Here is a 14,989-nt window from a genome sequence, read left to right on the forward strand (position 1 = left end):
GGGAGGAATTATGCTGTCATCCTCTGCAAACATAATTGAGCTTTGATGGCAAGTGCAAGGCTAGTGCTTCGGAATAAATGACCAGTAAGTCAACATGAAAGAGACAAAGTGTTTGAACGTGACGTGTATCAGAAATATGTGACACTTGGAACAACTTTATAAAAACACTGAAATAAGATTTAAGATCATCTGTTTTCTACACCTGGGAATAAATGATAAAAATCTAATGCAGTTTCTTTAATTAAATCCATTGTAGTCGATGACCTGAATCTGAGCTTCACTTTTGGCTGTTCCCTGCGCGTCTGTGTGAAAGCAATGCGGCAGGCAGATACAGCCAAACTTTCAGGGTCTGCAGGCAAAAAGTCTGTTTAAGTTCAATGTCAAGTTCAAAGCCTTTTTCCCACAATGTAATCCAAAAGAAATTTCCCATGAGACCTTAGGAGAGAACTTATCATTAAAGGGTTTAATTTGACATCCAGTACCAGTAAGTGCTCTGCTTTTAGTGTCAAGGATAATGGTCAAATGGCTTCAAAGGCATCTGTGATTGTTTGGTCATGTCTTGGGAGAATATCTTCAACAACAAAAAACTGCAGATAACGATGAAAAATTGATGAGTCTGAGCGCTAAGGAGACCAATAATTGTGTTTTAATTTGGATACAAAATGAAGCAGTAATGAGCGTCAACTTGGCTGAGGAGTGCTCAGCACATTTTTCCTTCCTTTTTCTGATTAATAGAACACACAAATAATGAAAAAATGAAAATACATGATTAAAATCCTTGTGGACTTTTCTCATTTATATAAAATTATCAATCAAACATGGCCAAACAGCCCTGTCGGGGACACGCCGTAAATAAGACCTTGACATTTACACTGGCAGCCAGTTCCTCTGGATAATTTATTCAGATTGTCACAACTCCAGACCATGTTCTAAATCACCAATCCGGTTTTTGACACCTTTCTTTGCCCATCTATCAGCGGCGACAGGGCCCGGTCCACAGAGGAGCTAATTTTGCTCTGTGACAGCATCCCTATAGCAGAGAAGCTCAGCAGGATGTTGCCCCAGCTGTCCAGGCCTGACCCCACCATGTCAGGGACCAACGGGGGAATAATTATAGGTCAGAACTTCATCCCTCTGACTCACCATGACATTCCTCTGCAGTTTGAACATTAAGCAGTGCTGAGGACTGTCAAGGACTCCAATAAATGAATGCTTTCCAGATATCCTCCTGTGTGATAGGGTCGAGGAGAGGAGACCAGACGGGGGTATACGAGTGTGGCAGAGGCGAACTCCTCGCTTTGTTAGTGACACCGGTGCAGTCATGTAAACAGGGGATTTATCACAGAGATACATTATGGCTGTTGTCAACTGAGAAGACAGGGCAGGTGGCCAGGGGCGTGTTGTATTGTCTAGACAACTGAGGGGGAACATGGACAAAAACCCCTTTTATCTTTGAGGATAGCATTCCACCTTTTGAAAATGGAAATCTTTTGTTTCCTATGAGCCTCCGATTTGAATTAAAAGGATCTCCGATTACACTGACGATTTGTGTTTGAATTCTATGTAGTCTTGCCTTTATGTCTGACACTAGAACATACTGTCGGTCTTTGAGACCTTGTACACTCCTGGCTAAGTCAACAGGAGACAGGACTTCAAAGGACAGCCTGGTGTCTCTGTGTCCTTTGACAGCACAGGGGTCCTCAGGCAACACCAAAATAACTGATCCTTAAGGGCACATATGCAGCACTAAAATAAAGGGCTTCAAGATTTAGGCTCAGACTTGAGTGGGTGTGAGGGCTGTGGTCTTTCGGCTCATCAATTATTCACTTAAACTGAATTATTTGTCAGGATCTCTGAAAGTGAGCTAATGTGTCCAGCGTACATCCAATGTTAACATTAAAGGGAGTTTCAGAAATCTGAAGCAACACTGGTGTAAAGTTGTCCCTACTTAGGAATGAAGGCTATTTGTCAAATGAGGTAGCTCAGGGTGTAGCAGAGGTGGAGGCTGAGATTTACAGACATGACTGTCAGAGTTTAAAAGCGTTTACAGAGAGGTGAGGCCAAGCAACATAGACCTCTATTCATCCGCTGTCTTCGCTAATGAAAAACTCCACACATGAGACAAGCACTGGCTGAGGTTTGATTCCACCGCAGGTTATTTAATATCAAAGGCCAAAATAAGGGGACACGGAAAAACTACTTTACTTGTGTTGTTTCTTCCATTTGCTTACTGTTAAACACACAGCCTTTAAGTTATATGATAATACCTTACTGTGCAGCACATTATAAATGAATGACTGAATTTAAAACGTTTTTATTGCTTTGAATGTAATAACAAGACCTGGACACACCTTGTTTTTGGCTTCACAGGTCCCCACATAAATAATCCACTACAAGGTTGATGCTTTCAGAATACATTATTGCACAGGGCTCCCCACTCGCTCTTAATGTTTTAAAGTGTCCGAGGCTAATATTTATGGTTGGGTGTTCCCCTCTGTCTATTGTACTGGGGTGACAAGTTCTCCAAATGTGGAGTAAAATGTCAATAAATCTACATTTGGAAACACTATTACATACATCAATAAATCTACAGTTGCTATAAATCTGTCAACCAATGGACGACCAGTGGGTTTCCTAACTCTGCAACTCCATGCTCGTTTCCATTTCACACTAATTCATAATTGCAACGATTAAAACAAAGTCTCTGATTTGCCCCCGATTCAGCCACATAAAAAGGAAAGACACATGGGTGTTCGTAACATCTGCAAGTGCTAAATTCTCCAAGTATCGTTCCAGTATTCACAGAATGATCATATTAAAGCTGAAATGAAAAACAGAGTTTTAAATTCCAGCCGCAAAATGTGTTAAGAATGCAATTTGTCTCTTGTACCCTGACCAAAATAAGTAGTGGTCCGTATAGATTACTACATATTGAGTTGATACAGTAAAATGTGAAGGAACGGTAGGCGAAAGTCACAGCTTTGACATACAGCCCAGGCATTTCATTTCCATTAAAATGGAAAGTGTTGCTTGTCTTGGTTTTCCTATCGAGTATTAAATGACCCCTGAAGGATGTCCGAGTTGAATTAAGAGGTCTGTCGTATCAATCACTGGAGTGGAGCTGTCGGCCCGGTGCTGTAATAAGATCTGGCCGAGGAAGAAGATCCACCTGTAGGTTGTGCTGACTGAGCATGCTGCATTGTTATGGCAACGGTACATTAGAGCTTATCACATTTAGCACAATTGGGCGCAAGCATTTAGCAGGAAGGTGACCTCGGAGGAGCGGCATCGGTAGCTCCATGTATCCTCTGCATGCCTATGAGGTGTGATGCTGGCATTTATTGGCAGGGCCAGGGGGTAGAGGGCAGGGGGGAGGAGAGCCATATGTTTTTGCAGCTGACCAGACCCCCCCCATTTTCACATGAAAGGACTGTTGAGAACACAGTGCATATAAGACAGTCCTTGCAGATTATCAACAATTGCCTTCTATTCTTAGACCTAAAAGCTTGCTCAAGCAACCTTGCTTATCACTAACCACAAAAATGCTCCTCTCTTTAGACAAATACCTCCCTCTCATTTTCTCCTCACTGAAAAAAGGCTGCCTCAGACTCAGAGGCTCTGCAGTCAATTATATAGACTATTAGCTGTTCATTAGAGGCGAGACTTCCACCAGTTATTTGACTTCTCTGTCAGCTGGTGACTAATTTAATTCCCAAACTTTGCAACCCAGAGCAGCAATATACCCTTGGATTATTTTCAAAACAAATCCCTCCACACTTGCCAAGTGAATTAAGAAACACTGTTTTCAATCTGTGTCCTTTGGATGCACAGCACTGTTGTTTTATGTCCTACCAGGATGTTAATTGCAGTAAAGTGTATTCATCCCTCACCCCCCGGTGTATATGCCCCATTGCCCCCTTACTAAAATTGCCAGAATTAACTGCAGTAGGTCTCTCTGTCTCACAGACATGCTTTGAGAACTACCACACCAGATCAATAATTGCTTTCAAAGTTAAGTTAATTGGTGACAAAGAAACAAGCAATGCACTCTGTTGATTCATTAGACCTAATGACAAATTGCTCCACAGTGTTCCCTGACAATTACTGTTTCATTAATGCACCTTGAGAAATACAAGCCTTGCAAATGCAAATGAAGAGAGTATAAAGGCGGTCACCAGATAGATAGCTGGTGAAAAGGAGCAAAGGGGAGAAGGATCAGTGACCAGTCCTTTTCTCTAGGGAGTCCAGGGAGAGAACAGTGTGTCCAGTGGAGGGTGAAAAACAACTTCTGACACCATACTAAATCATACAAAGAATACAGCTAATTTGGATGAGCTTCTTCTGCACCACAACATGCTTCTTAGGGACACTCGTGTAAAATGCTCACTCTGAACTTGAATTAAAAGGCAGTGTTTTCCTCATATGAGATGCCTTATAAATAGATGGGCAACCAAGTAAGTAACACTGTAGAGTCAGAGGAGTTAAGTCCCATTTGCACTGGCAGAAAAGGGTGTCTCATTTTCCAAAAATTAGCAACTAATGAATGGAAACTGGCTCCACTGATAGGCTTCCATCACCCTTCAGTCCCAGAAATACCGCAATGTGTGGGGCTAATGAGATATATTTCAAAGCGTCCCACTCTACACGGCCAAATATTCACTGCATGTGGCAACTTTACAAGCAACTCAAAGCTTCATGCAAATGCGTAAATGTGCTGGTGTTTTTAGGTTGCTGACACTTGTCGTCAGAAAAGGTTTAATTTCCTTGTCAGTGGCAGAAAAAGTGAGAAAGTAATTCAGCACCATTAGTGACCTGCTCCTGTCTGCTTATAATATGCTCAAGAGAAACAGGTTTGACTTATGTGGGAAGGATTAATCTAGCACATTCTAATTCATTTAATAATTGCTACAACAGCGCGTGTATTCATAATTTCCAACACCAGAAGTTTGAGGGTCTGTGACCACATGCTCGTACCTGGGAGTGCTTGAAAAAAGCGGAGATGCGAGTGATGTGCAGACTGAGGCATCTCGAGGCGCATCTTGCTCGGTAAATACTGCCAGTGAAGAAAGAGTCGTCCTGCTTCCTCGCAGACACACTTCCCGGGCTCATTAACGCTGTAATCCACAAACATAGGGTCAGACACACGTTCAGGCTCCTAGAAAACATGGTCCCGCAGATGTGTATTTAATCCCTCCACGGATCGGACAATACTGCGTGCAGGCTCCGCCGGAGAAACTAAAGAAACTTCAATTATACACTGGGGAGGAGTCAAGGGCTCACGCGCCCTGTGATTGGATGATGCTGCGGTGACTGACAGACACGAGGAGCGTTAAAGCAGGTAGCTGCTGCAGAGTCCTGCACACTGAGCACGGTCTGTGTTCACAGCATGATCAGAGAGGGGCTGCAAGCAGAAATAATGGAAATCAAGGTCTAAAATCATGACTTGTAATAGGTAATGGTCTTAACAGCAGTATACATACAAATAAGTTATCATTTTGTTAATTATTTAATAATTAATAATTAAATGTTATCTGAACAAAATCAACCCATAACCTTTTTTTTTTTTTAAAGTTCACAATCAATTTGCATTACAAATATGCAGTTTTTTTAATGGTGTTTTTTTCCAGTGTCACTTACACCTGCTAATTGTGTATTGTTTATTATTTTGTTCAAACCCAATGTATCTATGTATCTATCCATCTAATAGTTGGGAAATCTCATTCTGTTATGTACTGCTGCAATGTTTTATTGTAGATCAATTTAGATGGGGGAATTAGAATCTTAATGTGTCTCATCAGTAGCCTACTCAAGTAGAAGTAGAAATAGAAGTAGTAGAAGTCTCAAGTTTGTAATGCAGACTTTCTGATTTACAATTTAAATCTCACCTGATCGGTGTTATTTTATTCAAACTTTGGAAAGCGTCTCCAGAACTGAACTTATTGAGTTACCTTGGTAAAGTGCCCTTTTCCTGTAATACAAATGTTGACTTCCCAAAGTACTAAAAGGTAAATAATGACCTCAGTAATAATATGTGATATTATAACTATGGAACATTAAAAAAGGAACATTAAAAAAAGAAAAAGTTTGCTAAAAATATTTGTTTATTAATTTTGTTTATTTCCATTGATCCTTCTCTCATTTCATAAATAAATTCATTTTTTGGCAGTTAAAGGTTTGTGACGGTAATAATGCTCCATCTACTTATTCACACGTCATGCACAATGGGAAGCTAGATACACACCTGTCTGCTAAGCAGGAGGGTTTGCCCTACTGCCATCTACCGATGACACAACTCATCAGAAATGTGGAGAAGCCAGGTTTCCTGTATCAAACCCTCACATATGGCATTACTGAAGCTTGCCAACATCGCAGGGAAGCCCTTTCCCTTTAGCTCTCACTTCCCAGTTTAACAGTAGCTTGGAAAAACAAATCTACTCGGAAAACTATTAAAATCATCCTGACTAAATTCCTCAAGCTGGACTACTAACTTCTGGCCTGAGGTATGGAGAAAATATGACATGTAGGAAAAGCTTGAAATCCTTTGCTATTTATTAGTGTTAAAGAGTGAGTATTTAATTAGAAAGTTCCCTCGAGGGTTTACAAGACACCCCTGCTTTTGTCAGCTCATGGAGTACTTCCCTGAACCCCATTACAGCAGCAACATAATGAACTTTTATAGGAGTTGCTCTTAAACTCTGTGCAGAGTGGGAGTGAACACACACTTACACGCCATCATTAGATTTGGCTTAAGTAGCCATCTTGCTGTTGGCCAATTATGCATTGAGCCAAATAGTTCGACCCATGCCTCTGTACTGAAACTGTAAAATGCCCATATTAGCACATCCTGAACAGCAGACACTGGCTCTATAATGGAGATTGTGAAATTTAAAAAAAAAAAACATCAGACACATACCCCATGTCATTCGTGAGTACTCAACACCCTCCTCAGTGACAGTAAACAGGCCGCTGTAATGAGAGCACTGCTCATAGTTTTGCTAAAGTAGGGCTATTTATCATACAGATCACCTCACAGCTTTCACATGATAAGATAGATGTCCAATCATTTCCCTGGTGGTCTCAGACACACAATGTAACTTGGAGGGAGAGATCCCTTGCTACTCTTAAAATATTTAAACACGGATGTCTGTGTACCTTAAAAACAGCATAATGGCTTAATTTGTTGGCTTATTACAGCCATGTGTGGTGGGGTTTTTTATAGTGTGCAGTGAAGGAAACACACTGTCTGTGTGCGGTCCTGATGTCTCCTGCAGCCTGTGGGACACGTACCCCTCCGACGCCATGCTTTCATTGACTGGGAAAAGCTGTGAACCCAAGACTATAAAGCTTTCTAGAGAGGGATGTTTGTCTGACTGGATTTCATCTCTTACTCACGTCACTACAATATTTCACACCTATATTTACAATGAGTCACCATGACAACATGTGTTTACCAATGTAAATAGACCTGTGTGTACATAAATGGGTTTGTTATCCAATACAACATGTTCAGAACAAAGCATACATTTTAATGCAGATTCTTTTTTTCTGAATGCTGCACCCACTCTTTTATGACTTCATGTGATTTGTTTAGAAGATATTGCTCAAACTTATATCTGAACGCAAACCAGTGGCTTAACACTTCTTCAAAATATGATTACCAGTCATCTATTGATCTCACACTCAGAACTATCTTTATAGTCATATCCCCACCCCCCAATTTACAAGCCAAATTTGCCGCTTTTCACAAAATACTATTAAAATCATAAAAGAAACAGCCGATCGATGTCCCCAGGTGCAGTCCCAACCAAGAGGTGATGTTTTGTTTTGTTTCTCTTTGCTCAATAGCTCCCTTTGATACACTGCAGCCTCTTTCCCCTCGCTTTAGTTTGTATTTTTAACGATGGATATGCTGGTGTGGCGAGGGACAAGCTACAGACCTAGAGAAATGTATAGGTTTCTACCACATGATCTGAAGAAAGGAATCTCAAAAGATTACACACCAGTATCTTTTTTCAGCCTGCATACTCCTGAGAAAGATGGGGTATGGTGATCAAACACTTGAGTATCTTTGATCCTTGAAGGTGCAGGTGGGCTCGGAGTTCCCATCTTTGAAGAGAGGCCACCCGGATCAGAAGAGACTACCTGCTTCTGTGGTGAACACCGGCTAATAAAAGAGAAGGAGATTAGTGCAGATGAAGGTCATATTTCAACATGGATAACTGAAGTTTTATGACCCGGAAGTGAATTAATAGTTCTAAAACATATCTGTCTTCTACTTCTAATAACATTTGCATATGTTTTTTATGTTTGCATTATCTCACCTGCTAAAAAACAGGTTTACCCCATGAAACAGAAAGAGTAAAGTCCCTAGGCGACCAAAGCTGTGAGTCTATAATTCCACCACAATTGACATTATCATTGCTGAATCTGTACGGGCTAGGATTTAATCAAATTTCCAGAGTGATAATACAAGGAAAATGGCTTCAGGCAAACCAGCAGCCAACGCTAAATGAAAAACATGAGGTCTATCTCTAAGAGCAACAATGATGTTGCTAAACATGATGTCAACAATGACATCATGTCAAAAGATATCTTCAGTATCATCCACCTGGAAGGGGAGGAAACACTGAAGTCTGCCAACCTCAAGTCAATACTCAGTTAATTGAAACATCTTTTATCACATGCCAAGTTACGTAATTGCTGTTCGTGAAGTATAGCACACAGACAGGCACACACAATAAAAATATATTTCGAAATGCATTTTGATTATTGATTCTCTTTTGTTCCATTTATTGAGTCATTAAACGTGTTACAGCGAGACACGGTTTCACTAGCAGTCTATCCCAAATATTGGTCATTTGAATGTATTATTCCATTTCACCATCAGACATTTATGTAGTATTGATATATAAGCAGGTACATTAGTTGTAAGCATATCTTGCAGAGGAGAGGGGGTATATATTGATTTACAGTGTGCTTCATCATTTGGGTAAGAATCTATACATTTTCATTGGTCAATTAATTGATGTTGCTTTTATTATCTTGAGTAACGCCTTTAATCCTGTGACTCTGTGCACAGCTATCCTTTCAGGTGAACCCTGAGTGGATGCTTGTTTCTTGAAACTAATAAAACATAGCTGTTGGAAAATATCTCTAAATAGGCTGTCTCACTGATAAAAAGCACTTCTGCTATACAGCCACTCTTTTGTCTATTCATATTTTCAAGTGTAATCACTCCTGGTGTGTTCACGGGAATTTTTAACTATCCCTGTGAAAATATTTATCTTGTATATGAGGTTGGAAAAACCTACTTCACATGGAGGACTTCTAAATAGATGCCTGCATGAAATATGTTCCTTGTTTTACCATGACCCAAAACAATGCTGCGTTGTGCAATGGTGGAGGATGATAGTCCAGTACAAGCTGTTATTCACATATAAACCACCCACTCAGTTACATTTTGGTTTCAGTTTAGACAGTGATGGTTGACTGACAGCAGGGTGTCCCTTGGTGGTTGTTAGCAGGCTGAATGATCATAAGTGCGCCTTTTACGAAGTGTGCTGGTGTTTATTTTTTATGAATAGACAAAGAGGAGACATGAGGAGGGAGTCATGGAGCACTGATTTCAAGTCATGTTCTCGGCATAAGGGCAAAAAACATGTTATACAAATGTAGATGAACTCAATGCTTTTTAACAGGGAGTGTACCATTTTGTACCACTAGATGGCAATGTGTCCACAGACAAATTTCAGGTCCAGACATGTGCTTTGACACATATCCCTCTCTCTTTCTCACAATACTTTTCCAGGAGATGATCCAGCATTAATACCCACCAATGGGGAATTTATCAGGGGGATTTTGCTCTCTCGTCTGAGGCAAACAATTATCAGAAATGATGAAAACAAGAACACATTTTGAAACTCAATGTAATCTCTCTTTTTCTGTGTCTGTCATAAAAACACATGCTTTCAAATACACTTTCAGACGGATTAACACAACATACACACAACTCTTACATAGTGAGGTTTGATTTATTCATGTTTGATAAACTCATTTGGTATAGGGAAACGTTACCAGATGGTTATGCTCTCTGAATAATTTTTTATTTTACAGATTAGATGACATCATGAATGGCTTTATCAGGATGTGTGATAACACAGTTTGTTCCTTCCTGTCTGTTATACAAGCCTATCATTCTCAGCCACATGTAAAGCTCCATGCGTCTCGTTTTCATCATCACTCATATTTGGAGGGAACAACGAGAACCATGACAGGCTTGTTGAAATGTCATCTGTTGAACCTGGAGGTCAGGGGGGTGATTATGTATAGTGACATGTCACAATGTAGTAATGGGTGTCTAGCTGTGCAGAGGCCCATTACACAGCATTATGTTGCTATGACAAAGCAATGAAGCATGAGGCTGAAATCAGTGAACCACAGCACCGCAGACATGCCCATCCCCCATGCCGCCTCTAAGCTAACAATACAGTGTCACTGGGAGATCACTGCTCCTGTGACTCTCCTGGCTAGAAATCCTACAGCAGGAATGTTTTATAACACCCTCGGGTTGTAAACTGAACAATAACCCCGCCCTTTATTTTCCACAAGAGCTCACCAGTCTGGTTTCTTTAGATCTATTATGAGGTAACTCAACATTAACTTCCAAGAAATAAGAAAAATAACTAAAAGGAAAAAGTTGGAATGTAATGTCATGTTAAGGGATAACGTTTATTTGCTTAAGGCATGAAAATATGTCTGTTGTTCTGGGTTATTTTGGTTCAATAGAAAAAGCAAACAAAAGTGAAAGGTGTTTTTTATCACTAAAACAGGGAGAGGAGATTATGTTAGCTGAAATTATTTTGGGTATGAACAATTTATTGCACAACTCCCCCATATGCCATGTAATTAAATCACAAAATGAATACATTGTGATAAATAGCAGGAATATCACAAGATTGATACAATGGTCTCCATGGAAACCCATCTGTGGCATTTGTGCTGCATAGATCTCCATTCAACTTCTCCATCAGTATTAACCATTATTGTTTTAAACACACTGGTTAAGACAAAATTACATAATGTAAAGGCCTAACTGCTATGTCTGCAATTTATATTCAATTATTTAACTGACACAAATGATTGGTCGGGCTCTTCTGACTAACACATGAATACATATAAAAACTTTATAAGGATTGGTTTGACAGTTCGATAAAAATAGGCTTTATTGCTGAATAAGATGAAAGAATTGATAAACCTGGTATGGAAGAATACTGTCAATCTTTGCACCTAACTTTCAACAAAGATATTAAGAAGAACATTTCCTAAAAAAATATGTAGGCTTACTATGGCTGTACCATTATGTAGATGTATTATAGAAATGTTCATCCATAAGGATTTTCATGTAAAGTGTTTATGTGGGATAAACTGGTAGCTTCTAAGAAAATCTACATCTTGAGTGAACATTTTGAAACTGTGTCACTTAAAGATTTAAATGTAACTGTAAGAACAAAAGCTTTGTAAAGTCAATTGACTGTCTTTGTGCCGGAGGGGGAGGAAAGAGAAGGCGAGTCTGTTGGATGCCCAGGTCACCAACCCTTGACCTTTGTCCTCAACCCTTGAATCTATGACATCTGTCTGCTTTTCCCGCCTTTTCTCCCTCCCCCTGTTCTGTCAAAGGAATTTGATTATGACGGGGGAGGAATGTGGCTTCCTAAAGTGACACGTCTGTTTAAACACCTAGATTTTCTTTGAAAAAAACATCTTAAATATAGTGTTATATATAAACAGCATGTTTGTGGCATTTGTCATCGCCTGCATAGAAAATTAAAGCTCAACTGTCTATGTTCATGTGAAACTAAAGCAATTACACCTGTAAATACAGATGTCTTTCTCTTTCATTTTGCTATGCTTTGTCTGTAAAATAGGTCTGTAGACTATGACATAACAGTGTAGGCTACTACAGGAAGCCTCCTGCATATCAGGCTGTGTGGATGGTTGCAGTGGGGGAGGGGAGGAAGACACTGGGGGTGGTGTTGTACAGTACACAAAAGGCTCTCTTTTTCCCTCCATTTTGCCACAAGCTCATAGTGAACTGCACACATACACACCCACACCCACACACACCCACACACACACACACACACGCGCACACACGCACACACACACACACACACACACACACATATTGAATCCTTTTCCTCCAGACTGGCTCTGACAGCCAGGCCCCCGTGCTCCCATTCTCTTTACAGTGTAAATAAAGCAGCCGAGCTTAGGGAGCTAAATCCAATATGTCAATGGACACCAGAGCACAAAGAGGAATAGATACCCAACTGCATATTCCCCTGCTACAAACTGAGCTTTCCACGCATTTCCTCAGCCTAATAACGACACAACAAGAGTCGTGTGACTTGCAGCACCCTTCCCCCACCCGTACACATTACCATTGCTCCTCAGTGCTGTCTAGAAAGGTCATGTGACCCTCATCAGCTTCCTGAGTTGGGGGAGGGGAGGCAGATTGAACCTGTTCTTTGTTAGGAGGTCAGCCCCAGCTCTATGGCAGGAAGCGCGCCTACCATAGAGCATATAATAGAAGCGCAGAAAGGGGCAAAAGGCAATGTGAGGGGATTACTGATTTGGGTTTTAGAGCATTCATGCAATAAAGAGCAAGCAAGCGAGATCCACAGTTCTAAAGCTTGCTTGACAAATGCAGCTCCAGTGGTTTTTATAATGGCACAAGGCTGATGTAAGAGAAAGAAAAACAAGTGAACCAAATATAGGCTTGGTCTCTATTTTTATTAGTGCTGGCTCAAATATCTGTATAACTTTAATATAAGCATGACATTAGTACTGTTTTTGAGACAGCTCCAAGGGTTCAATTCTGGAGAAGGACAGCCAATTAAGCTGCAATATGTGGTTATAAATTAAGGGGGCATTATTAATTGAGGGGAAACCAGTACAGAAGACTACTATTTGCAGATGAAGTTGTCCGGCAGACTGTAACCTCCGGCAGTTTGCAGCAGGGTTTAATGGGGATTAATACTTTAATAGTCTTTGTTATAAAGCTGAACAATAAAACACGCTTTCCTTTTCACTCTTAATTTTTCCTTACTCAAACTCAATATTGTTTCAAAATGCCTAGTTTCCACAGCATGCTGGGCTGAATTGAGTACTACAAAAAATTATTACAGATTTAGAGAACTGGATCACTTTTTGGGTATATCCTTGAATCCAATTGAACAAGAAATACCACCTACAGATGACTGATTAATGGAACCACCATACATTCCAATAAACTTGCCAAAAGGCGAAGACCATTTTAAGCAAGCGTAACATTTCTATTTGTTAGTTGAGAAGCTCAGAGGTGATTGAACTGATATGTAGTTTGTCTTGTTAAGAACATTTCATGTAACAACACCTCAGCGTAAGGAGTTTAACTTAAAGTTATAACTTTGAATTGACATCTGAACTAAATTGTTATTCAACACACCATGCAGTATAGCCCTTGTGTGCATCAGTATCTGCCAGTTCAACCAGGTTAACGGCAACTCATACACTGTACTGCATCACAGCAACATTGAAGCATAATGTGGAGAACGTTTTGCAGGGCTTTTCAGAATTACACTTCTTAATAAGTGTGTTACATAAATCATCTAATAGAACTTTAGTATGCACTACACATAATATATTGATAATTGCATTTTTTGTAATCATTATCATTAGACAAAGAAAGTAAGGGGATGAATCTTACAGTGAGAAGCATGGAGCAACACAAAGGATTCTGTAAAATGCAGACAGGTCATATCTTGAATAAGGCCAGATATGAATGGAGAAACGTTTTCATTTGGCCTTTTCTTGAAATGAGATTCCTCACTTCCTCCCTGAAATCTATATAACTATGAATAAAGCGCTCTGTAACTGTTATTTGGCAGGCTGCAGGGATGAGCTCATATATCCATTTATCTGCTCTCATCAAATATAGATTGCTCTAGAGAACAGCTCTGACAGAATCCTCTGTGTAGCATATGGTCGTACAAAATATGCACATCAGAGACTGACTGACATATACATTTCCTCTTCCTCTTTGAACTGTGTGTTTGTTACATTGTCTCATTCAGAATGTAATATACCACTATGGCTGGGTCCTGTGAGGATTATGGTCCAGAGAAAAATGTGTATGAAAGAAAAGAGGACAACAATGCCCGGCAATGGACAAAGCCATGAGGTGCACTGATATTCAAGATCTTAAAGAAAACATTTTATATGTTATGCAGGAAATCAAGAGGGTTGGTGGTATTCAATATTTGTTTCATTGTTATCAAATGCCATGCATGAAAACACCAACATTTAGCCATAATGTTGCTATACTGTTATCAATGGAAAGCCAAATCATGATTTAATTCCTCTGTCCATTAGACCCATGTTGTTATCCCAAAAGATTTTGAAATAGATCACTGAACGACATGGTTGAACAGGGTGATATGTTTCACAATGAACATAGGCATTGTTTATTTGAAATGAATCCCCCATGCGGTATCTTGTTGAGTATCCACATACTCAGCGGAGCACCACATTGATATTTCTCTGTAGCTGATCATCTTCCTCAATAAATACAAAATGAGTTAGTGATCTTAAGCTTCTAAAATATTTGCTGGGATTTTGCTGTAGGTCAATTTTCCCACAGTCTTTGATTACATATGGGGACTTTTTAGTTTATAATCAGGGCTTTTGCCTGATTTTTAGAAATACTGTCCTTCAGTCCAACAGACTGAACCTACATCGCTCTTAAAAAGATAAAGTATCTGATATAGAAGCTCCATATAAGTTGTACTGTAACTTTCAAACGTTCAATACAAATAATTTGTTTGTTTACGGCCTGAGAGTAATCAAAATATTCTGCTTCTAAATTACGACCAGGCTTTCCAATGGACATGACACGTACATTTTTTTTAATTAAGAATGGTAACTCCCTCTTGGTTGACAAATGGGGGAT

At 39.8% G+C, this 14,989-nt stretch overlaps 1 protein-coding gene across 1 annotated transcript in view; it reads right to left on the bottom strand.

The window, feature by feature from the left end:
- The window catches only part of LOC117481084 (anosmin-1), a 38,074-nt gene extending 32,855 nt beyond the window's left edge, over positions 1-5,219 (bottom strand). The window contains exon 1 of the mRNA XM_034128599.1: positions 4,975-5,219. Coding sequence (XP_033984490.1) covers positions 4,975-5,166 — 192 coding nt within the window. The 5' untranslated portion in view covers positions 5,167-5,219. The remainder of the gene's footprint in view (positions 1-4,974) is intronic.
- Between the last annotated feature and the right edge of the window lie 9,770 nt (positions 5,220-14,989).

The sequence above is a fragment of the Trematomus bernacchii genome, unplaced genomic scaffold, assembly GCF_902827165.1.
Source record: "Trematomus bernacchii unplaced genomic scaffold, fTreBer1.1, whole genome shotgun sequence".
Taxonomy (NCBI): Eukaryota; Metazoa; Chordata; class Actinopteri; order Perciformes; family Nototheniidae; genus Trematomus; species Trematomus bernacchii.